At 42.1% G+C, this 26,238-nt stretch overlaps 1 protein-coding gene across 1 annotated transcript in view; it reads right to left on the bottom strand.

Moving 5' to 3' along the window:
- Positions 1-2,416: 2,416 nt before the first annotated feature.
- The window catches only part of NDRG1 (N-myc downstream regulated 1), a 36,944-nt gene continuing 13,122 nt past the window's right edge, over positions 2,417-26,238 (bottom strand). Inside the window, exons 4-16 of the mRNA XM_069957073.1 lie at positions 15,535-15,640; positions 14,552-14,672; positions 12,766-12,828; positions 12,356-12,416; positions 11,446-11,532; positions 10,133-10,189; positions 8,732-8,835; positions 8,038-8,094; positions 6,868-6,919; positions 5,933-5,980; positions 5,187-5,222; positions 5,019-5,070; positions 2,417-3,756 (exon numbers count right to left, since the gene is read on the bottom strand). Coding sequence (XP_069813174.1) covers positions 3,497-3,756; positions 5,019-5,070; positions 5,187-5,222; positions 5,933-5,980; positions 6,868-6,919; positions 8,038-8,094; positions 8,732-8,835; positions 10,133-10,189; positions 11,446-11,532; positions 12,356-12,416; positions 12,766-12,828; positions 14,552-14,672; positions 15,535-15,640 — 1,104 coding nt within the window. The 3' untranslated portion in view covers positions 2,417-3,496. The remainder of the gene's footprint in view (positions 3,757-5,018; positions 5,071-5,186; positions 5,223-5,932; positions 5,981-6,867; positions 6,920-8,037; positions 8,095-8,731; positions 8,836-10,132; positions 10,190-11,445; positions 11,533-12,355; positions 12,417-12,765; positions 12,829-14,551; positions 14,673-15,534; positions 15,641-26,238) is intronic.

Here is a 26,238-nt window from a genome sequence, read left to right as displayed (position 1 = left end):
CCCCTTTAAGGTAAAGGTTACCCCTCCAAGTGCAAATCTATGCAAGGTCCCCATAAATTACGTTACTTTTTGGAATGGACGTAATTTTTAGCGCATTTTTAAAAACCTTTTCCGGCTTTGCTAGAATAACGTTTCAGAGTGATGTTAGGAATCACGTTGTATATGACGATGACCATAGAATCCCATGTATGTATGTACAGTATGTATGTGTATATATAATACATAGGATAGTGTGACCACTGCCTCTATGGGAAAACACTGACGTCTGTAAGGAACGGTGCCAGGCTATCCATCTTCTATACGGCCTGAGAACATTCTCCGTCTTGACCCCGGTGAACCTTCCCAGGAGTTAACCCCTTCTCTCTCTCTGTCCTATAGTAAAGTATGCGTCTGGGAGAAGATGCAGATTACAAATGAAAGAAATGGATATTGGTCATTAGAAATAAGATTAATCCTGTGAATTTTTGCCTTTTACCATTATGTTGCTTTTTTAGCCCAAAATCATAGGCTGATACATGTATACAGCAGCTGACCTTTCATTTTTCAGATTCAGGGCTCCAAATAAAGTTTTACCTGATGGTACATTCGCTTTAACATGACCCACGGATAGATCGGCGCCGGTGCCGCAGTCCATTTTTTGAACCGCGGCCCAGTTCTGTTCTATCCACGGGTATCAAGCTGGGGCTGAAGCACTGGAGGCAGGCCGGGCCGTCCCCTTTGGGAGGAATCCCCTGCCCCTCTATGATGCGGCTACATTGATTCTAATGGAGGGGTGGGAATTCCCCCCACTGGGGGCGGTCTGGCCCGCCTCCAGTGCTTCAGCCTTGGCCCGGTACCCGTGGATAGAACGGCGCCATACATGAGAACCGGGCTGCGGTTAAAAAAATGGAACGCAGCACTGGCGCCGATCTATCCGTGGGTCATGTTAAAGCGAATGTACCTGATGTCCCAAGACCCCACAATGATCTCTGGATATAGCCAAGAGAATCATGTGATCAGGCCACTCATCACTTACCCCTACCCATTGCAGGTGACAGGGTCCATAGACTTGTAATGGACTGTTCGCTTTCAACGTGCATGAGTAGTGGTGCAATGTTAACGCTACTTGATCAGAGAAGACACCACCTGTGGTCACTGGATGTAGCTGCATTGTAATTACGATCTGCAGATTTTTTGTAGAGCTGCTTTCTAGCCCTGTATAGTCACTGTATAAGGGAAATACTGATCTCTGTATAGTGTTTTTTATTTATTTATGAAAGGGGTATTCCATTCAAACATAATTTTTTATATGTTGCTGCCCATGATGAGCCTAACAATTCCTTCCATACTTCTTATTACCTATTTAGTCTCATTTCCACAGTTCTCAGCTGCTGCTTTCTGTTAAAACTGTGTGTGAGCTTTTCTCTCTGTCTCCCCCTCCCTTCTGAGGTGGCAGATGAAAACAAGTCCCTGGCAGGCTGTATCTGCAACATTGTAGCTTCTTTGTAATACCTGGGGGTTAATTACAGTGAGTTAATCAGCAACTCGATCTCAGTATAACCCTCCCAGCATTAAAAAGAAGCTATAAAGTTGCAGACACAGCTGGCCAGGGACTTGTTTGCATTAGCCGGGAGGGGTTAGAAGGGGAAGACAGAGAGAAAAGCTCACACACAGATTTTTCTATCTTTAGCAGAAAGCAGCAGCTCAGAACTGAGGGAAGAAGAAGGAACACATAATAACAAGTCTGAAAAGAATTGTTAGTCTCACCACGGGCAGCAACATGAAAAGATATATTTGAGTGGAATACCCCTTTAAGTATGAAGTATGTGGCAGTAATATATGGTCATGATGTGCCGGTATTATGTGTCCCTCTTATCATCATTACTTTATAACTATGACTATTTTTTTTATCAATCAATGCCTGCAAATTGATTCTAAAATAATTAAATTTGTTTAAAATTTCCTAACAATTTAGATTTGTCTGAATCAGAATTTATATGGCAAATAGTTTAGGGCAAATTGCTTACTTACAGGAGAAGAGTCTCCTGTCAAAGACTGAGCTGTGAGGCATACAGTGTATGTGCTCAGCTGCCTGGAGGTAAGCAGCAATGCGCCTCTATGCATCACTGCTTACCCTCTACAATCGCTGGATCGGATGCGCTTCAGCCGACCTAGTGAATGTGAAGTAAGCAGTAAAAAAAATGTATTATTCAAATTTTTTTCAAATTAATAATAATTCAAATTAAGATATTAGCATAAAAAAAAACAACTACCAAAACAAAAAAAAAAAGCAAAATCGCATTTAAAATAATGATATATTCTATAAATAATTCTTTAAGTATGTGGCAGACAAAACCCTTTAAATGGGTATAAATAGATAAATGGTCGCATTGTGGCAGGAATAATATTCCAAAAAAAGCACAGCGAGGCGGCCGACCAAAGTTACAAGTTTATTGTTCTTTAATAAATACAATAATCCCATTCATGTGTATACAATGAGCTCCTTCAACTAGTTCTAGAGAATCACAGTTTTCTGCCGCAAAAAAAAAAAAAAAAACACTTCAAAAAAGAAATTATATAGAACAATGGATAATAAGCAACAGAGAACCGGCTAAAATCGACAAATCGATTATAACAATAAAACGGGTAAAACATAAGAGGAAAAAGAACATTGTTTAAGTATACTATTGATCGAGCTGATATTTTTGTAACTTTTTGTGTAATACAGGTTACTATAAGAATTTCTTGAATTTTTGGGGAATTTTTTAAACTTTAGTTATTAGCAGCAATCAGCTTCTCAAGATAAAACTTATTATTGATATTATTAGAACAAAATCAATGCATAAACAAAATCAATGCATAAACAATGGCATCTGTGACTCAGCATTAAAAAAAAAAAAAAAAAAAAAACGTAAAATTTTAAATTCTGTTTTTGTACATTTTGAATGAGTTATATAGCTCGAAATTAAAATTTTAAAAAAAATTAAGATTTTCTTTTAAAGCTTTTTATTCCTTTAAAATGTGTGATAATATTTCAAATATATTTTTTTACATACAAAATTCCACGTAGGCGTGGCTTATAATAAAAACTATTTCCTAGTATTTATAAACTATTAAAATAGATTTAAATGCACAACACATTCATAAATATTTTCAATTTTTGTATTTACATTGTGTGTAGCGCTAAATAGCCTGATATAGCTGCAGATACCATTACAGTGAGTGGTGTTAAAAAAATAAAAAAATAAATCGCCAGTGTTATACGAGCTATCGAAGCGCAATCAAATACAAAGATTTTACCACAAACTTTTTTCCTGACGTTTCGGTGATCTTTTTGGAGTGTGTTGCTATGTATTATGTCGCACTTAACAATCTTTGGTCCTTGAATATTTCTGTTTTCCAGAATTTCTATCAACTTTAACCCTTTGGCTGTCATGATACTTCGTCTCCAGAGCTGAGATTTTCTTCATCTGTACAGTTGGCAGGAAAGTTTACGCTGATCGCGGAGATCGCTGATTTAGCAGGAAACTTCCATGGATTTGACATTGTTGTGGTCGGGGTTGTTGGTGTTATTCACATCCATTCTGGTGTCTGTGTGGGAGCGGCCGCGGTTCCCGTCACCTGTCTGAGCTCGGCTTCGGTTACCGTCTCCGGTGTGGGAACGGCTCCGGGACCCTTCGTTTGTGTGAGACCGGCTCCTGTTGCCGTCCATAGAGGACACACTGGCTCCAGAGTTAGTTCTGGATCTCATCAGTCTGGTCATACTGGCTGCAGGCACTAAGAAAGAAGAGGAAGCAGTATTATAGTAGCTATATTCCTGTATATAGGAGCAGTATTATAGTAGTTATATTCCTGTATATAGGAGTAGTATTATAGTAGTTATATTCCTGTATATAGGAGGCAGTATTATAGTAGTTATATTCTTGCATATAGGAGCAGTATTATAGTAGTTATATTCTTGTATATAGGAGTAGTATTATAGTAGTTATATTCCTGTATATAGGAGGCAGTATTATAGTAGTTATATTCCTGTATAAAGGAGCAGTATTATAGTAGTTATATTCTTGTATATAGGGGGCAGTATTATAGTAGTTATATTCTTGTATATAGGAGCAGTATTATAGTAGTTATATTCCTGTATATAGGAGCAGTATTATAGTAGTTAATATTCCTGTATATAGGAGTAGTATTATAGTAGTTATATTCTTGTATATAGGGGGCAGTATTATAGTAGTTATATTCTTGTATATAGGAGCAGTATTATAGTAGTTATATTCCTGTATATAGGAGCAGTATTATAGTAGTTATATTCCTGTATATAGGAGCAGTATTATAGTAGTTATATTCTTGTATATAGGGGGCAGTATTATAGTAGTTATATTCTTGTATATAGGGTAGTATTATAGTAGTTATATTCCTGTATATAGGAGCAGTATTATAGTAGTTATATTCCTGTATATAGGGGCAGTATGATAGTAGTTATATTCTTGTATATAGGAGCAGTATTATAGTAGTTATATTCTTGTATATAGGAGCAGTATTATAGTAGTTATATTCCTGTATATAGGAGCAGTATTATAGTAGTTATATTCCTGTATATAGGGAGCAATATTATAGTAGTTATATTCCTGTATATAGGGAGCAATATTATAGTAGTTATATTCTTGTATATAGGGGGCAGTATTATAGTAGTTATATTATATTGTTTTCTTTGGAGCAGTATTATAGTAGTTATATTCCTGTATATAGGAGCAGTATTATAGTAGTTATATTCTTGTATATAGGAGCAGTATTATAGTAGTTATATTCCTGTATATAGGGAGCAATATTATAGTAGTTATATTCCTGTATATAGGAGCAGTATTATAGTAGTTATATTCCTGTATATAGGGAGCAATATTATAGTAGATATATTCCTGTATATAGGAGCAGTATTATAGTAGTTATATTATATTGTTTTCTTTGGAGCAGCATTGTAGAGAATCTATTTTGATATTTTTTGGTTTTCTGACATCAGGTATCTGTAACATTATACTTACTGTATCCCATGCCTTGGACAAAATATTTAAAGGCTTCAGCTAGCTTGGCAGGCTGAAAACAATAAAAAAAAGTTATTGCTTAATTATTTTAATTTATAGTCGTATTTATTTTGCTGTAATGCATAATATCATATAATGGAGATGAATCTAACACAAGCATCTCGTTACCTGAACAACTTGTGGAAATCCTCCGCAGTCTGACATCTATGGATGAATAAGAAACATAGTTGTGATAACATGAATGAAGATCTTGGGTCAAAAAAAAGTCCTCTACCTAGATACCAGTGGTTTTCGGGGGGAATATAGAATAATAGGTATAAATATGAGATTGAAAGGTGACGGAAATAATCTAACTATCCAAAAGATAAAAAGATCCTAACTAGAGATAAGGGAACTTTTAAAAAGTTTGGTTTGGCAGGGTTGCTATACTTTGAAGTAAAGTTTGGGTCCATCCGAACCAAATTTTGAATGCACTGCACTAAAACACCAGTCTCTGGGTTCCCCTGCAGCCACCACAATCCTGCTCAGCCAATCACTGGTGGCAGCGCTGTCTCATCTCAGTCAGTGATTGGCCAAGCGGGCTGGAGGCGTGTGAAGACACCAGAGACCTGGAGGAAGACACCAGGGGAGCGCAGACAGGTTTGTTTGTTTATTACATGAGCGTCCGCCATCTTTATAAAAGAGTTTTAAACTTTTAAAAAAGTTTGGTTTGGAACTGAACTTTTTGCAAAGTTCGGAAGGAATCTCGGTTCAGAAGATTCAGTTTGCTTATCTCTAATCCTAACCAAGGAGCTGGGACACTCTGTCTTCAATTTGGTGGGTAAATCAAATTTATCCTAGATGGAGGCGATGAAGTGTGCGGCTTCTGTGATACTAGCCCAGACTAAAGGGTATAATAAAATCGGGGTTCCTACCTTTAGTAGAGTGGTCTTGGTTGGGTCCAGTTTTGAATTGCATTCCACCTAAAAGGTATATAAAGATAATATATTAAACTTTTATTGTTATTGTTTTGACTGTCACATTCTCTATAGAAATGATAAGAGGAAATAAAGAATAAACTAAGGGGTGGGGGGGGGGGGAGGCTGGTAGACCATGTGATGGCAAGAGTCAGAGGTAACCTAAGGGAGACAAAGCAACAAGTCACTGTCCCCTCAGTCATTGTATTTAGGGCAAGTGATGGGAAGTCTAGTCAAATTCCTAACTTTCATCTTCCTGTATCTTTATAAATGGTTGCACCCTCCAACCACTTTAACCTCTGCACTTATTCTTCTTGATATTGTCCGTAACTTCTGTATCACTGCGGCCTTCTTACCATTCAGTGCCATTTACAGTATACACAGGTTAGAAGATAAGCTGATTGTTGGGGGTCCAAATGTTGGGACCCCCTTTGATTTTGAGTGTAAGAGTACCCTTTTAATAAATGAGCTACTGCTTAGATTATATATATATATATATATATTTAAATTTATCCAACAATAAAGATCCTTAATTGGGTATGGGTATATTGCTGCCCATGGCGAGACTACAACAAACAGCGTATTCTTACCTTTCTGTGCTCCCCCACTGTTCTCCAACATCTTCAGGACCCGGCCGAAGGACTGTCACCCTGAGACAAGCCCATCCTAGGATCAGCTTGGCCAGGACCTGAAGATTCCGTATGAGAACACCAGGTCCAGGGGAGGACGGAAAGGTATGAATACATTCTTTGTTATGTTCTTATCATGGGCACCAACGTATCCAAACTTATTTTTGGGCAGAATACCCCTTTAAGGTCAATGGATGATGGGAGCAGAAGATCATATATCTATAGTGCGGTCAATAATATTAGGACGTGAAGCTTACAACTTACCACAGCATCCACAGCAGGAGAACTGTCTCCAACAACCAGCAGAGCAGGACACCTAGAACACACAGAGAACACTATTTAGTCAGCCCTGGGGGGCTCCTGTGTACTGAGGGGCTGCGGGACCTATCAGTAGTCATAAGGATAGACACTGGAGTTGCTTGGTACAAGACGCCTCCAATTTTCATTCCTCCAATAGAGATGAGTGAACTTGGAAAACATAGATACAGCCATAGGCCATAGGCTATATCCATGTTTTCCCGGACTCCCTAAGGCGGCATCCAACTTCTTCAGCCACCGCTAATCAATTGCTCCACAATTGGGTTTGAACGGACTTAAGCGTGATCGGGGTTCACTCATATCTAACCTCCAGGCAATCCAAATGTCCATATGTTTGTGTCAGATTAAAGATATATGATTGTCACTGCCATGCTAATTGTCTGCAACCACAGGCAGTATTATGGGACATTAAATCCTATTCATCTATTCATACAATCTGTGCCGCAATTCAGGATTATTTTATATGAAGTTTCTGTTTCAAAAATTATAATCCAGGGTTTGGGGTATAGAGGACTAAAGGGGGAATTAAAAAAAATAACAAAGGTGCCGCACTGTTACGCTTTTACAGACAAATTGTATTAAGGAATGCAATGCTGAGCTCCGCAGGGGCGGGGCTAACTGGGACATTTTGACCACCTGTTAATTGGGTTAACTATTCTTTATATCCTATTTACTTTTTTAAAAAAATCACCTAACCTAATGCATTGAAAGAACAAATCATCAGGTGTTTGTCCACTGTAAGGTTACATTGTATGTCCTGCAGGAAGTGGTGTATTCTCTCCATCTCCTGCAGCACATACAGCAGTGGATAAGTACTGGATGACTGGGGATTTTTAAATCGAAGTAAATAACAAATCTGTAATTTTCTGATATTAGCTGATTTAAAAGGAGAAAAAAAATCATGTGAATACCCCTTTATAGACAAGAATTGCCCTAGAGGTAATAACACTAAAATAGTAGGAAGAGCAAACACATGAATTCTATCAGTAACTTTAGAAAAATATTAACACTTATGTCTCCTCTTTTGTAGAAAAGAACATTTTGGGCAAATACCGACTATTCTAATAAAATTAAGAAATAATTAAAAATCTTTAATTATAATAATTAAAAACTCACTTCAATGTTACGGCGTTTGTTCCAGGAATCGGACGTTCAATTTCGAGGTCTCTACGGCTGCGGAAAACAACAGAAGGGAGATAAATCTTAGTTTACAGTACATAGCTTATAGCGTCTATAGTATATTTCAGTCCTTGTGTTATCGGATTAAAGGGTTACTCTGGCACAAATCTTTTTTTATTTTCCCCAAATCAACTGGTTTCAGAAAATAGTTACATAGATCTGTAGATTACTTCTATATAAAAATTTCCAGTCTTCCAGTACTTCTCAGCTGCTGTATGTCCTACAGGAAGTGGTGTATTCTATCTAGTCTGACACAGTGCTCTCTGCTGCCACCTCTGTCCGTGTCAGGAACTGTAAAGAGCAGGAGCAAATCCTCATAGAAAACCTCTCCTGCTCTGGACAGTTCCTGACATGGACAGAGGTGGCAGCAGAGAACACTGTGTCAGACTGGAAAGAATACACCACTTCCTGCAGGACATATAGAAGCTGATAAGTACAGGAAGACTGGAGATTTTTATATAGAAGTAAATTACAAATCTGTATATCTTTCTGAAACCAGTTGATTTGAAAAAAAAAAAATCTTTTCCAGAGTACCCCTTTAATCCAATATACTAAATCCTATTCACAATACATAGTCTGATAATCTGAGATGTACAGTAAGTGACTATGGGGATGATGTCATCACTGTTACCTGTTGTAAGACTTGACAAACAGAGCGAGATTATTCTGGTTGATGTCATTGACGATGTGCTTCCGGTAGGTGTGCACTAGATCGTGATTGTTGTGGACTTCATCCTAGTAACACACACACAAAAAAAAAAAGTTAAGCTTAGATTAGATGGGAGATGGAGGGCGGATGGTGCGGTTATGATTTTCTGAATCTAGGTCAGTAAACAAGCTGCTTCACCCGAGGGGAGAAAACACATAACACAAGCTGCGTCCCGGGAGCCTGTAATGTAGATGGAAGCTTATGTCTCCCGGTGTTACACAAGATCACTTATCATAATGTCACCGTTTAGCCAATACTGTATAAAAGGATTTATTTAAAGGGCCGGGTCATCAGGCTGAATCCAAACATACATAACCATAACCTGAGCCCTCCAGCAATGATATGGTATTCATAGTATTACTTACTCCCCCATCCCTTTACCTATAAACACCACAAAACAAGAACTACATCATTTTTTTCCTACTAATCAACTGGTACAAGAAGATATATAGATTTCTAAATTCATTCTTTTTAAACATCTCCAGTCTTCCAGTACTTATCAGCTGCTGCATGTCCTGCAGGAAGTGGTGTATTCCCTCCAGTCTGACACAGTGCTCTCTGCTGCCACCTCTGTCCATGTCAGGAACTGTCCAGAGCAGAAGAGGTTTTCTATGGGGATTTGCTCCTGCTCTGGACAGTTTCTGACATGAACAGAGGTGGCAGCAGAGAGCACTGTGTCAGAGTGGAAAAAATACACTGTTTCCTGCAGGACATACAGCAGCTGACAAGTACTGGAAGACTTGACATTTTTAGATAGAAGTAATTTACAAACATGGCACCAGTTGATTTTAATTTTGTTTATTCGCCGGAGTACCCCTTAAACTTTCACACTAGTCTTTTTTCCTATTTAATTTTCCATCAGTAAGTTCCATTCATTGACAGCAAGAAGAAGACGGTTTGGTGAAAAGTTTCAGAACTTTTGACTGTACCCTTAATCGGACTATGTAATATAGATGTGAAAAATTTGTGTTTGCCACAGGACGATCATCGTTCGAAAAATTGTTTGATCGTTCAGATTTAAACGATAATCGTTTTGTGTGATAGCAGGCAACAATTAAATGAAACCGATGGTCGTTTGATAGAATTCAGACCTAATTTTATAGTCTGATTGTTCGCAAATCGTTCAAAGACAAAACGACTGCAAGAACGATCATAAGTAACAATCATTGTTCTGTGTAATTGGGCGAACGATTTCGGGTTGTTTGCCGTAGCGGTCGTTTGAGATCGCTTATCGCTAGTCGTTAAAAAAATCGCTTGGTGTAATAGTACGCTAACATTTCTGGAATCTTTACAATCTTAATTGTACAATAAGACAAAACTTACCTTGGAAAATAGATGAGAAATCACCATATCGGGCAATCCATGGGTAAGTCCTGAAAGCTATGAAGCAAAACAAAACAAAAAAAGTTTTAAAAAGTTATGTAAAACTTTCTTGGAACCCAACCAATGGGTGTCAATGGAGAGTAATGGAGCCTTCCTTAAACAAGTTCCAACCTTTATAGAGCTAGAGAGGGGGAGGAGAGTAAGAACTGATGGCAAATCCCAACCGAGTCCACCATGATGGGAACCATCTTGGATCCTGTCACCTATCTATGCTCCTCCTCCCCATACAGAGGGTGACACCCTCAGTTACCAGATGGGGATGTGTTCCCTGGGTACTCCTATGTATTTGATGGTATCTTCATGGGACATTCCCTTTAAATTAAAGGGGTTGTCAGACTTGGCTCCTTTTTTGGCCCGCACTACAACAGGAAGTAATATGTTGCAGACCCATGCTGGGGACCCTGTTCAATTATTTCAGGAATTTTGAATGTTGATCCAGAAAAAGTCACAGTGATCATCGTAGATATGTACACAAGCACAAAGTATGTCAAAGTCTAGGCTAGCAATGTACTTGAGGAGATCTAAAAATGGCAAGTGACCCACTGCGTACATATTGGACACCATTTGCCCTATTACTAAATAGAAATCTCCCGACAGATACCAAAACCATTGGCTTTCCCATTGAAAGACTTCGCCTCTCATTCCATTACACTGACAATATAGATAACCATTGTGTATATGCAATTAAAAGGGTTTCCAGGACATTTTGTTATTTGATGGCCAATAAGCTGATCGGTGAGGTACCGCATGGTGTAGTGGGCCTGCTGAGATACTTATTTAAATAGTCATGGAAAACCCCTTTAAATTCTGATGATGTCATGGGTGGCAGTTAGCGTAGCTCAGGGGTAGGGACACTTGGCTCTCCAGCTGTTACAAAACTACAACTCCCATCAGGCCTGGACAGCCAAAGCTAAAGCTTTGGCTGTCCAGGCCTGATGGGAGTTGTAGTTTTGCAACAGCTGGAGCGCCAAGGTTCCCTACCACTCGTGTAGCTCATGTCAGTCTATAAATCAGGATACAGAACCATCCACCTCCACTAGGTGGCAATGTAGAGTAAATTCTTTGCTCTGGAGCTACTTTGCATATTTTTCCCATGGTGCACTGCATGGCTTGTAAGACTTTATACACCAGTTTAGTGATCTCTTTAAGGAGACAGACTACCCCCACAGTCCAAGAGATGGAGGGTAAACATGTATAAACCCAGACAATAGCAAGTTAACTGAGAGAGGTTGAAATGCGTTTCTCCACTTTACCTTGGTAGCTGCCCAGTCCATCCAGCCCTCGGCACAGGGGTTAATGTTAATGAGCACCAAGCCTTCCACCATGCTGGGGTGATTCAGCTGGAAGAGAAAGCATTGTTTGTTCTGAGCACAATTCAGTAAATTTCCACTGATAGAACAACAAGCCGCATTTCATGTGGAGTGGCTGCAGCTGGAGCCAGCGCACATTCCCTAGCTGGTTTGTTGTGAACTACGGAGCCTCGTCTAATCCCTTTAATGGGTCCTAATGAGAACTTTATGTTCCATGTAGAAAATAAAAAACTTGGGTCACACTGTGCGCCATCTTTATATGGCGGAAACAGACTTTTTATAGGTGAAATATAGTTGGCATGAGCCATGGCAATTTTATAAGCTTTGTTTTACAAAGGATTGTGAGTTAGCCAGTTGTCTTCGAGGGCTTTTCCAGTCAGGGGTTTCTGAGAGTTACATAAGTTTGCCAGGGGGCGGGAACATGCATGATAAAGAAGGTGCTGGATCGGCACCAAGCGGAGGGGAGAGTATAAGGTTTTTTTTTTCTCTGCCAACTCAAAACCCTCTCTCTCTCTAGCAAAACCCCCCAAACCCCTTTAAGGGACAGTCCCTGCACAACATCAATGTCATCTATTCACTCAGCTGTGTTATAACTAGTGCAGTTCCTCAGGGGTGGGGCATAGCACTGATTAATAGACCAACAAAAATAGAATCTTTGCATCAAGCTCCGCCCCTGCAGAACCTAAATAAGACAAAACATTGCTCATCAGTTTTGTATTTTGCATCTGGGCTGTTCCTTTAAGCTAGGGCCATTGGGGACAGTCCCTTAGGCTCCATGTATACATTTGTGAAAAGTATTAGGGCAATTTAAAAAAAAGTGTATGCAAATAACATGTAAATAAGTGATACTTACAGCAAATCTAGTGAGGATATAGGCACCAGCTCCGATTCCTAATCCAATGACGCTCTTTAAACTATGGGAACAAAAAGAATTCTGACATTACTTTCTGCAGCTTGTGGGGTTGTCTAAAAACTTCCTATAGGGGGCGCCATCTAACTAAGAGATAAGATTCTTAATGCAAAGATGAAGCATTCTATAAGTAGCGACGAAACAAGACAGGTTCCCGAAGCAAAACCTGAAGAATGTTCCCAAATTCTACTTGCACCTTCTCCTACTTCTACCCAGTACTCATCCCCCTACTAGTGGATAAGAGACCTGACAGAGAAGGATCCCACATTCTCCTAACTTGTGGGGCATTAGAGAAATGGTTCTCGATAGGATATACTGTATAGTTATATATAAAAACCTATGTGACTCCTTACCCGAGCTGCTGTACAACACCAGGAAGCATCTCAGCCAGTTGGTCCATTGATGGGTACACGTACCTGTGCAAAATACAAGATATTAGATGTAATATATAACATACATATTCCTCACAATTGGAGAACAACTACAAAGAGTGTCTCTCACTCTGGAGGACCTATCCTGTCCTACGTCACACAGACAACCCATTGATATGAATGGACACTATGTAATACCTCTTTTCCCCTGTGGAGGTGCTGTAGGAAGAGTAAACACCTTCTCTCAGACTATACTTATAAACTATGGTTAATAGCAGGGGGATACTTTGTAATCAATTATTGTCAAGAGACTTTTGTATCAAGAAGGAATTATCCAAACTGGCGAACCCCTGTAATATTTGGATTTATTTTTCGAGCTATTGCTAGCAGCAAATAAGTTTGACCAGTCCTCTATTCTTTTACCAGAAGTATCTTCTATTGTGTTTGGGATCTTTGCTAGTAGCTCGGGAAATGTTAGGTTCGATCGAAATCGAGCCTTCTCGTACCTTCAGCATTCGATTCCCAATGCCTTCCCGTTCTGTGGGGAAGGTGAAGACTGCCCGAGTACCGCCTGGAAAACAGGAATACATGTATTTTCCAGGTGGTATTCGGGCAGTCTCCACCTTCCCCACTGAACGGGAAGGCATCTGGAATCAAATGGAGAAGGTTCGAGTTCAATCGAACCTAACATTTCCCGATGTTCGATCATCTCTACCAGTGACATCACTGCTCCTGGGTGATGACATCAGAGTTGTCCATCTGAACACTGTTTATAGTTTTAATTTTGACATGAAGTGTTTATCGGAGTTTGTGAACTGTTCGGATTCGTCAACATTATCCAAACCTAAACGCTCAGCATTTGACTTCAAAAAAGTTCGATGCCGCCCTAGGGAGTCCTGGCAAACATGGATACAACCATAGGCCAGAGTCAAATACCGAGCATTCAGGTTTGGAAAAAGTTGCAGAAACCAAAAAGTTCGGCAACTCTGCTCAACGCTATTGAAATGCCATGAAATATTTATCAAAGGTTCCTTCCACTAGGACCTCTTGATGAGGATTGCCGACCCCTTCTTTAACAGATGGGAGGGCAACCATACAAATAAAAAGAGTAGAGGATAAAAGAAAGCGTGAGCAAGAACTGGAACGGCCTGAAATGCGTTTGAATACCTGAAATGTTGGGTTCAAGTTTTTTACGAGAATCTAATAAAGAAGGAAGAACTTTAAAGAACTCCAGATTTTTTTGGTACAAGAAAGTTTGCCCACTCACTTAGCATGCCCATTATTTCCACAATCAGTGGACGTTATTATATTTCAAGTTCCACCGGTCACCCATTAAAAGATAAAAGCCCGATGGAAAGAAAAGGTATTGGCTCCACTGAGAACTCTTTTTAGTACTTCCACCATCAGGCTTGGCTCCTCGTGCCGGAAGCTAATTGGTGAAGGTCTTAGAATTCCCATAATGGGGGCAAGGATCCCAGATTGACAGCCCACTAGACACCAACGCATTTTGGTCTACACGATATAAACCTGAGTTTGCCCCCTTGTCTGTTGACGCCCTGTGCACAAATTAAGACCTTTTCCGCCACTGAGCCCTACTTAGCTGTGATTTCCCGAGCAGCAATCCCAAAGTCACTAATCATTACTAAATCTTAATTCTGATAAGTCTCATTGAGGCTGACAGGGCTTAGTGGTCCATTAACCTCTTATGTCCCAAAGTTTCTAATCTGAGGAGACAAACACATTGCCAATCATCTCATTAGGTCCTTACCCGGCTGGAAAAGACGCCGCTCCTTCGTGCTGACCAGGCGCGTCCACATGGCACACAGAGAAATGCTGGGTGATTTCGTGCATGTCTTCATAGTTAAACAGGGAGTTGAAGCAGGTTTTATCTGTAAATTAGGAAATGCACAACATTTATAGTTGTCAAAATTCTATTGAAAAATTGCAAAAAAGTTCAAAAAGTTTGGACAGCTTGAAGTGGTCTAGACCGTGATAGATGTAAATACTGTATCTGGAGGTGTTGTTTGGCACGGTGACGGCACAATGCATGGTTTTCCAGCACACTTGGGTTAACCTCACTTCTCAAAGGCCATAGTACATCGGCATATATGGCACATATAGGTTTAGTCCACCATAAATGGTGGATTGTGTCCAGAAGCACCATGACAAAAAGTAACCTGTTAGTAGGATATACTATAAGATCATGGTCATGTGATGTTGTGTCGCCATAATTTAGATATAATTTGCCAGCATCCCTAAGAATTCCATTGGGATTGGACATTATCAAAGTGACTCAAGGTCATCAAGGATTGGATACTAACCCAAGGGACCACTAGAGGTTGACACTATCTTATGGGTTCCCCCATATATGATGCCTTTATATAGGTTCCATAGGGAGATGATGCTAGTGTAAGAGGGTGGACATGATAAATGCCACCCTTTGGTTGACCTGACTGGTACCTCTCCTTTGGGTTCCTTTTGGGTAATTGGGGAGATGGTTCTATTTTGAAAGGTCCAATAGCATTCTGCATAGTAAATTTTAACCTTTAATCACCAGAGAGGAGTCACTATATCCTGGGGTCACCAAGGGAAACAAGTGTTACCATTAGGCACCAGCGTGTGGTCACCATTGGGTGGTTATTCTAAGTCAGGTCAAGCGTTCTTATTTCTGGTCCTATGACGTACATCCAGACGTTGTATAGAAACGGTCCATAAGCCATATGGCCATTTTATTAAAATAACTTGACTTACGATTTAGACCAATGTCGTGGTAGGTCAGGATGACAGGTCTGTTCTGTCTTGGCGTTCCACACATTGTGACGTGGAGGATGCCATGAGCCGTTTCGATGTCATGTTCCTGAGGAAGATAAGAGCATGGGTCACATTAATGGCCGTACACCAATGGTTTGGGTGGGGGTGGTTCTCGTCATCTGGATTGTGCAGCATGTGATGGTATGGGGCATCTCTCTCATAAGGGTTCTTGCCTTATTCTGGATTAACACAATGGGTTGATCTAGATGGAATCTTGTTTTTTGTAACCTTATCAACTATGTTACTAAAAAAGCGAAACAAGGACCGGTCCAAACACCAAGACGTCTCCCAAGAGGGCCTATCGGTAAGTCGACTACATGTCCAACCACCATGTCGTTTTTAGTTTTTTTATCTATTTTTTTCCATGAAGGGTCACATGACTAATGTTCTCACCTGGTCCAAAATAAAGCAAAGAGATGGAGTGCAAAAAGCTATAACATGGGGTCCTGATATCAAAAGCATCTACATGTAACAGATAGTTAAGCAAACATAGCTGCTTTCTTACAAAAATAGTGCCACCCCTGTCCTTAGGTCATGTGTGTCATTACATCTTGGCTCCATTCACTTCAATGGAACCAAGCTGCAATCCCACATACAGACTGAAGACACAGGTGGCGCTGTTTCTGGAAGAAATCAAGGAGACCCTATTCTGGATTAACATCGACACAGCAATAGAACGGCAGGCCAATAATTCGAGCATGTATGACCTTAAACCAAAATATTAGGAAAACATGGCTGCTTTCTTCCAGGAACAGTGCCACCCTTGACTATAGGTTGTGTCTGGAATTACAGCTCCATAGCAGTGAATGGGGTTTCATTGCAATACCATGTTTAACCTGTACACAGGTGTGGCGCTGTTCTTGGAAGGAAGCAGCTGGGTTTTTCTATTCCCAAGTAATAAACCTTGACTATCTTAGCTCAGTACTATCTATATACATACTAACCAGGGGGTGGAACAGCCCTTTAAGTTCTTCCTGGCCGCCATTTACTACATTTCATAAGCGGCTCATTCATTGAGGATAATTCGCCGCTGCTTTGGGTTATGTAATACATTTGTTCCTTCTACTCATTGTCATCCGTCTGGACAGATGTAATGAACCCTGAAAAGGGTCCCAGCCGGGGTCTCCATAGTGATATGGATTATATGTCGCAGCGGTGACCCCTGACTACACGATGGTAAACTCCACCAACTCATCCTGGTGCATTGTGTGTGCGGGTGATACAGGGCGAGTGGATACAGAGCTAAGGGACCAGGATAGTATCCTACAGCCAAACAGCAGGAATAGTGTATAGCAGGGGTGAGGGTCAGCACCGGGATATAACCGGGAGAGAAAACAGCAGGAATAGTGTATACCAGGCCGGGCGTATACATGGAGGGATCAGCACCGGGATATAACCGGGAGAGAAAACAGCAGGAATAGTGTATACCAGGCCGGACGTATACATGGAGGGGTCAGCACCGGGGTATAACCGGGAGAGAAAACAGCAGGAATAGTGTATAGCAGGGGTGAGGGTCAGCACCGGGATATAACCGGGAGAGAAAACAGCAGGAATAGTGTATATCAGGCCGGGCGCATACATGGAGGGGTCAGCACCGGGATATAACCGGGAGAGAAAACAGCAGGAGTAGTGTATACCAGGCCGGGCGCATACATGGAGGGGTCAGCACCGGGATATAACCGGGAGAAAAAACAGCAGGAGTAGTGTATACCAGGCCGGGCGCATACATGGAGGGATCAGCACCAGGATATAACCGGGGAGAAAACAGCAGAAATAGTGTATACCAGGCCGGGCGCATATATGGAGGGGTCAGCACCGGGATATAACCGGGAGAGAAAACAGCAGGAATAGTGTATACCAGGCCGGGCGCATACATAAAGGGGTCAGCACCGGGATATAACCGGGAGAGAAAACAGCAGGAATAGTGTATACCAGGCCGGGCGCATACATGGAGGGGTCAGCACTGGGATATAACCGGGAGAGAAAACAGCAATAGTAGTGTATACCAGGCTGGGCGCATACATGGAGGGGTCAGCACCGGGGTATAACCGGGAGAGAAAACAGCAGGAATAGTGTATACCAGGCCGGGCACATACATGGAGGGGTCAGCACCGGGATATAACCGGGAGAGAAAACAGCAGGAATAGTGTATACCAGGCCGGGCGTATACATGGAGGGGTCAGCACCGGGATATAACCGGGAGAGAAAACAGCAGGAATAGTGTATACCAGGCCGGGCGCATACATGGAGGGGTCAGCACTGGGATATAACCGGGAGAGAAAACAGCAATAGTAGTGTATACCAGGCTGGGCGCATACATGGAGGGGTCAGCACCGGGGTATAACCGGGAGAGAAAACAGCAGGAATAGTGTATACCAGGCCGGGCGCATACATGGAGGGGTCAGCACCGGGATATAACCGGGAGAGAAAACAGCAGGAATAGTGTATACCAGGCCGGGCGTATACATGGAGGGGTCAGCACCGGGATATAACCGGGAGAGAAAACAGAAGGAATAGTGTATACCAGGCCGGGCGCATACATGGAGGGGTCAGCACCGGGATATAACCGGGAGAGGAAACAGCAGGAATAGTGTATACCAGGCCGGGCGTATACATGGAGGGGTCAGCACCGGGATATAACCGGGAGAGAAAACAGCAGGAATAGTGTATACCAGGCCGGGCGTATACATGGAGGGGTCAGCACCGGGATATAACCGGGAGAGAAAACAGAAGGAATAGTGTATACCAGGCCGGGCGCATACATGGAGGGGTCAGCACCGGGATATAACCGGGAGAGAAAACAGAAGGAATAGTGTATACCAGGCCGGGCGCATACATGGAGGGGTCAGCACCGGGATATAACCGGGAGAGAAAACAGCAGGAATAGTGTATACCAGGCCGGGCGTATACATGGAGGGGTCAGCAGCGGGATATAACCGGGAGAGAAAACAGCAGGAATAGTGTATACCAGGCCGGGCGCATACATGGAGGTGTTAGCACCGGTGTATAACCGGGAGGGGAAACAGCAGGAATAGTGTATACCAGGCCGGGCGCATACATGGAGGGGTCAGCACCGGGGTATAACCGGGAGGGGAAACAGCTATAAGACTATACAAAGACTATAAGCAAAGGGTTCTGGGTTTTAGCCCCTACTGATTTTGGCTAAAAGTACTGATCAAATTCTATGAACCCGGCGATAGTGAGAAAGTCATCAACTATACTGAACTAGCAGAGCCGATTGTGTTATAGATAGATAGATAGATAGATAGATAGATAGATAGGAGATAGATAGATAGGATAGATAGATAGATAGATAGATAGATAGATAGATAGATAGATAGATAGATAGATAGAGAGATAGATAGATAGAGACATAGATAGATAGATAGATAGATAGATAGATAGATAGATAGATAGATAGATAGATAGATAGATAGGAGATAGATAGATAGATAGATAGATAGATAGAGACATAGATAGGATAGATAGATAGATAGATAGATAGATAGATAGATAGATAGATAGATAGATAGATAGATAGATAGGAGATAGATAGATAGATAGATAGATAGAGACATAGATAGGATAGATAGGATAGATAGATAGATAGATAGATAGATAGATAGATAGATAGATAGATAGATAGATAGAGACATAGATAGGATAGATAGATAGATAGATAGATAGATAGATAGATAGATAGAATAATTCCTTTATATAGCCCCATCTTGTTCTGCGGTGCATTAAACATAAAGGATCTCCTCTAGGACCCTGTACACCCCCTCCAGTCTGTTACTTACCTCATTGGTGGTATAGAACACACAGTCATCCACATCCAGCACCATTATGGAGGTATGAGATGAAGCGATGGCAGCAGTGCCCACAACGTACAGCCCGGCTCCCATCTACCTCCCTTATATATAGCTCACCTGCTGCCCTGTATAAGTCCGCCGTCTCCCAGCATGCACTGCCACCACAACAAGCTAAGTTGGGATGAGGATGTACTTAACCTGGATCTGTGTCAAAGGTTCATCATATGACAAATGCTCTCCCAATCCAGCTCAGACAACAAAACAAGGTCAAGCGCAGAAAAAAGATGGGGGCCTCCCTTACTGGCAGCGAGCCAGCAGGATAAATCCCCTCCATCGCCAGTTAAGAAGGGCACGGCATGGGATGTGGGGCAGGCGTCCCACCCAGCCGAACACCACAACAACCCGATTAGTGCCAGCAGCTCTCCTCTATAATGCCGGGTCACCGGGATCCCATCCTCGAAGGTTTTACAGTACTAGTCAGGATGGTCAGATAGAGGTATAAGCCTGATATTATTTCCAGAAATGATGATTTAGGATACAGAAAATTATATAGTTTTGTAATTTACTTCTATTTAAAAAAATCTTAAGTCTTCCAGTACTTATCAGCTGCTGTATGTCCCGCAGGAAGCGGTGTATACTTTCCAACAAAACACAGTTATCACTGAACTCAAGGAGAACAGTGAAAAAAAATTCCAATGAAGTACTCAATCAAGAGTCTCCACTGATGCCCCCAAAAATTTAAATATGCAAAACAGGAGTCCGTGGAGCCTCGGTTGCGAGTCTCAAAACACGGGATAGCCAGATATCTCTAGCCTGTTGCCACAGGGTGCCTCCATGATAGGGAGAGCCCCACACCACCCTTTCCAGTCTGACACAGTACTCTCTGCTGCCACCTCTGTCCATGTCAGGAACTGTCCAGAGCAGGAGAGTTTTTCTATGGGGATTTGCTACTGCTCTGGACAGTTCCTGACATTGACAGAGGTGGCAGCAGAGAGCACTTTGTCAGACTGGAGAGAATACACCACTTCTTGCAGGACATACAGCAGCTGATAAGTACTGGAAGACTGGATATTTTTAAATAGAAGTAAATTTTAAGGGTGTAAGCTTTTGTTACATTTGTATTCACTAGAGTGAAATATATCAGAGACAAATCTGTACAGTTTGCTACAATGTATCAATATATTTATATTACAGAGCATTGTCAGGACTTGATACAGTTGCAGCAAACCCTCAGCTGTGACAAGTATTGGGTCTGTACAGGTTTCCAGAAGTAAACTAGCACATTCAGTGTTAGAAATCAGAGATCTTACAAATAGTGAGGAAATAAAACAAGGTAAACTAGAAAGCATCAAACCTTAAGGGTATATTCACACGAACGGACTCGCAGCGAGATTCTCGCTGCGAGCCCGGCAGCTCCTGGCAGTTCCCACACACTATATACTCGCTACAGTCTGAACGACCGCAGCGAGTATGTAATTCTACCGCCCCAATCAGTGTGTTGCCCAGCCGCAGCCACTGATTGGCCGGACGGGAGAGCAGGACGCCGGACCCGTGCAGCGAGAAGAGAGGTAATGTATGCTTAAAGCGGGGGAGCCGGGCGGGAGCAGAAGGGGTTAAGGGCGGTAGAATTACATACTCGCTGCGGTCGTTTAGACCGCAGCGAGTATATAGTGTGTGGGAACTGCCAGGACCTGCCGGACTCGCAGCGAGAATCTCGCTGTGAGTCCGTTCGTGTGTGCACAGACAGCTTTATCTGCCAGTATCATGTTATACAGGAAGAAGAGCTGAGCAGAAAGATATATAACTTTGTAGGGAATTTTTTTTTAAATTACTTGTAATTTATTAATTATATTGCCAGTTGAGCGGCACAATCCATTGGAGTCCTAGGGTATACTGATCCTTTCCCCACAAGGTTATATATCAATCTGCTCAGCACTTCCTGCTCTATATAACATGGTGCCCATAGATGACATAGTATTTTCATTAGTCAGTGACTAATCTTTACAGACTCCTTTTTATCAGACTAGTCCTAAGGATAGGTTACACTGATACTTTGTAGTTTCCAATAAGATCTCTTGCTTATCAACAGATGTAAAGTATAAGTAGGGATCTCCACGGCTGCTAATCCCATCCTATCCCCATAGCCAGTAGTATGTTATTATGGATAATAATACTAGGATACTATCTATAGCACTGTAACATAGTACCAGCTCTGTCTCCATCCAACTACAGAGGTGACATAAGAAGCGGCCGTGATTGATGCAGTAAGTAAAGTCTGAGCTGTCCTCCTATAGGCCTATACCGGATACTAGGGGTTACCACCTCCGCAGCCTGAAATAATCCACAGGTCCAGACAAAGTGCCTTATACATGATGCCATGTTGGTGGTTTGCTGGTGAAGGTCAGGTGTGGGACACCACTCAGAATATGGGGACAACAGGGAGTGATCAATGAAGGGGCCTCCACACTTACTAGAAGTCCAAAAAATAGGCCTTATGGTTTCTGCATCAATCTAACCTGTCATCTCTTTTTTTCAGCTACATGGTATTAAAGGGCTATTACACTCAAACATAACTTTTGATATTTTGCTGCCCATGGTGAGACTAACAATTCTTTCCATACCTATTATTATGTATTCAGTCTCCTTCCTCCAGTTCTGAGCTGCTGCTTTCTGCTGAAGACACAAATATCTGTGTGTGAGCTTTTATCTCTGTCCCCCCTGTCTCCTCCACCCTCCCTTCTGAGACAGCTGATGTAAACAAGTCCTCGGCAGGCTTTATCTGCAACATTGTAGCTTCTTTGTAATGCTGGGAGGGATAATCACAGTGAGTTCATCAGCAACTTGACCTCAGAATAACCCTCCCAGCATTACAAAGAAGTAGGGATGGTCTGAACCGAGTTCATACGAACCCGAACCATCCGCAATGATTACCGCTGTCTGCCCGCTCCGTGCAGCGGGCGGATCCAGCGGGAGGACCGCCTGGAAAATTGGGATACAGCCATAGCCATAGGCTGTATCCCAGTTTTCCAGGCGGTCCTCCCGCTGTTTCCGCCCGCTGCACAGACCGGGCAGACAGAAGTAATCCGATGCCAAGCGTTCGGGTTCAGCCGAACCCGAACCTTGGCGGGTTCGGACAATCCCTACAAAGAAGCTACAATGTTGCAGATAAAGCCTGCCAGGGACTTGTTTACATCAGTTGTCTCAGAAGGGAGAGGAGGGGGAGGGGGAGACAGAGAGAGAAAAGCTCACAGATAGATTTTGGAGGGGAACTGGAATACCCAGAGGAAACCAGGCAAACACGGGGAGAACATACAAACTGCATTTTAAACAAAAAATATTTAAAAAACAATTAAAAAGAAAAAAAAGAAGTGGTGTGTGTGTGTCTTGTGAACGATCAACGGCTAAAATAAGTCCAAATTCTATTAAACGGTCGTCGATTTCTCGTTGGTCGTTTAATCTTTGCCTGCTATTACACGGAACTATCATCGTTCTTTTTCCAAACGATCTAACGATTTTTCAAACAATCATCGTAGAGGTAGAGGATGTAGAGGTAATGGCGGAGATTTATCAAACATTGTGTAAAGTGAAACTGGCCCAGTCGCCCCCGGCAACCAATCAGATTCCTCCTTTCATTCCTCACAGACTCTTTGGAAAATGAAAGGTGGAATCTGATTGGTTGCTAGGGGCGACTGGGCCAGTTTCACTGTACACCATGTTTGATAAATCTCCCCCATTATGTCTGTTTCTTGTGGAGGAGATATCCAGCTGGGAAAAGTATAGGGTCCAGCTAGAGGTATAACCAGTAGGAAGAGGAGATTGTGATCCCGCTGTATACATCTCTAGTGACATCACATCTGGAATACTTGTCCAGTTCTGGAGACCTCACCTACAGAAAGATACTGATAAGATACTGATAAAATAGAACAGGTCAAAAGACGGCTACAAAAACGGTGGAGAGTGTGGGGGATGGGAATAATAGGGCCCTATTCCACTGGATAATTATCGTTTGGATAATCGTTTACGATAGACGATCTCAAACGACTGCTTTAGTGAGCTTCTTGAGATCGTTCGCACAATTCAATGAAAAGATGGTCTTTAATTCTAGTCGTTCTGACCTCGTTGATCGTTCGCTTCAGAGTGATTCCACGGAACGATGAACAACAGGAGGTGGGGGCGAGTCATTTTTTTTTCTCATTCTCTCCACCTCCGGTGGGCGTATTTTTCATTTTATATTGTTATATATTTTATATATTCTTTAACATTTTATTTTTTTATTTTAGCAATTTTGATTTACAAAAAGAACACGAGCGGCGGGACTTTTGTATGCAGTGTACGAACTTGAGCGAACTTTCTGTTGCGTAGCTAAACCGCCGACACTTCCGGTTGGTACACGCGCTGGGATGTGGATTTTATTCCCCTTTTTCGTGTGCAGTGTATCCCATTGCTCAACATACATTTTTAAAAATAATACTTTGAGCGCGTTTTCAGTGCGTTGGCCTCTTTAAATTAGCACGGAGAATTTATATTTCATATATTTAAGCTATTTAGTGGTGTCCGTCAATCCACAACCATCGAATTATTCGAATAATTAATAGAATAATGAATAGAAAATGCTAAATAAAGTTTTAAATGGAAGTATGGTCCCTGTCAATCAATGTGTTTAGCCAATAGGATTTGCCCTGTTAGGTTATGTTCACACTACGTAAGTTCCGCAGAACGGCTGTGAACGGCCGTGATTTCTGCGGTACTTACGTTGTGCTGCAGGTTAAGGGAATACCAGCCGGAGTGTATTCACATGGTATAGCAACGATAAAGATAGGTCCAGGTCTCATTAAGCGAGCAACGATTTCTTGTTTGTCGTTTAAACGTTAACTGCTATCCAACCGAATGATTATCGCTTCGTTCTGAACAATTTAACGATTATCCAAACGATAATCGCCCTGTGCAATAGGGCCCTTAGACCGTTACACATTCATGTCCGCTACTCAGTAGAAGATGAATGGCTGTGGAGGGTGGGTGGTGGGGTCCCAGTGTCCTTACTATAACCCCTGGGGTCTTCTTATTGGGGGGCTTTGGCCCACTGCACCGTGTACTAGGAGAAGAGTTTTCTAGTAGGCTGCGTTTTTGCAATCTGTTCTTTTTTTCACCCGTTTTTTGAAAAAAAAAAAAAAAAAACGGATCAAAACGCATCCTTTTTTAGCCTACACGAGAACATGGTCGACGACACTTTTGTGTATGTTAAAAAAAAAATGTGTTTTGATTTGTGTTTTTTTCTTTTGCCAAAAATGGCAGAAAAAAAAAAAGGATTGCAAAAACGCATTGTGCTCTTCATCCTCTTCTTCATCCTGTTAGGGTGTGTCGAATAGATGGGAGGCCCCGCTCATCGCCATCTTGTTTGCTGTAATGGTATTAGTGGGGCCATTTGTGCTGCTGACTTCATAGGAAGTAACAAGCTGTAAGGGATGCGCGGCCTATTACCGCGGAGACAGATGGCGGCACATAACTCGCCAACGTCACTGTTATTAGGGGAGCAGCCTCTTTAACCAGCGATCTGCATTAAAACACCATCTCAGGGAAAAAGAGGAGGAGGAGGAGGGAAGCCCCGGAGTCTGCCCTGGTAATCTGCTGAGGATGAAGTCGCTCGCCATCTGTCCAGACATTGTGACCTTTATACAGTACAAGAATTCTGCCATCTATAACATTGGCGCGGAGCGTGTATACAGAGGGAGACGTCAAAATGTCACAAGAAGACGGACGTGATGGTGACGGACATGAGATGGAGGACACAGAGTGTGATGGACACCGGCCAGAGGACGGGCCAGAGAGACAGAGCCAGAACCAATATAATTGTAATAACTAATAGAGGTCACCAATGGCCTCCCCCTCCTCCAGTCATGCCTGTGCCCCATCACGTCCAGCCATACCCTCCCTGATATGGAGGAGTCTCCTATAGGATCAGCACACTCCTGTAGGGTCAGCACACTCCTCTCCTGTAGGGTCAGCACACTCCTCTCCTGTAGGGTCAGCACACTCCTCTCCTGTAGGGTCAGCACACTCCTCTCCTGTAGGGTCAGCACACTCCTCTCCTGTAGGGTCAGCACACTCCTCTCCTATAGGCTCAGCACAATCCTCTCCTGACATACTCTGTGCTGCAGGGAACCCTGCTCTTTCTAAGCACTTTAAAGATATCCCCTTCCCCCAGTCATGGTGCTGCCCTTCTTATATGCACATGCAATCCCTGAAGTACTCTGTGCTGCTGAGGTCCTTGTTCCTTCCTCTAGGTCTGTGACCTGACACAAGTGAATAAGTCACTGCCCCCCACCTCATTAGCGGGAGGAGCAAGGTCACCCAGCGGCACAGAGTATTTCAGGGAAAGAATTCACTGTGATGAGGCAGTATTATAATGTGAGAAACTTAAAGGGGTTGTTCACAAAATTTATTTTTCGTTCAAATCAACTGGTGCCAGAAAGTGCCAGAGATTTGTAATTAAAAAAAAAAAATAAAATCTCCAGTCTTTCAGTACTTATCAGCTGATGTATGTCCTGCAGGAAGTGGTGTATTCTTTCCAGTCTGGGGAGCAGGAGAAGTTTTCTATGGGGATTTGCTACTGCTCTGGACAGTTCCTGACATGGGCAGAGGTGGCAGCAGAGACAGCATTGTGGCTGGAAAGAATACACCACTTCCTGTAGGACATGTAAGTACTGGAAGACTGGAGATTTTTAAATAGAAGTAAATTACAAATCTCTGGCACCATTGGATTTGAAAGGGAAAAAAATGTGGTGAACTACCCTTTTAAAGGGGACATCCAGAAAAAATGCAGCTACTACCTTGC

The sequence above is a fragment of the Dendropsophus ebraccatus genome, chromosome 2, assembly GCF_027789765.1.
Source record: "Dendropsophus ebraccatus isolate aDenEbr1 chromosome 2, aDenEbr1.pat, whole genome shotgun sequence".
Lineage (NCBI taxonomy): Eukaryota > Metazoa > Chordata > Amphibia > Anura > Hylidae > Dendropsophus > Dendropsophus ebraccatus.
The sequence above is the reverse complement of the archived record's forward strand: the minus strand, read 5'-3'. Positions and strand labels throughout refer to the sequence as shown.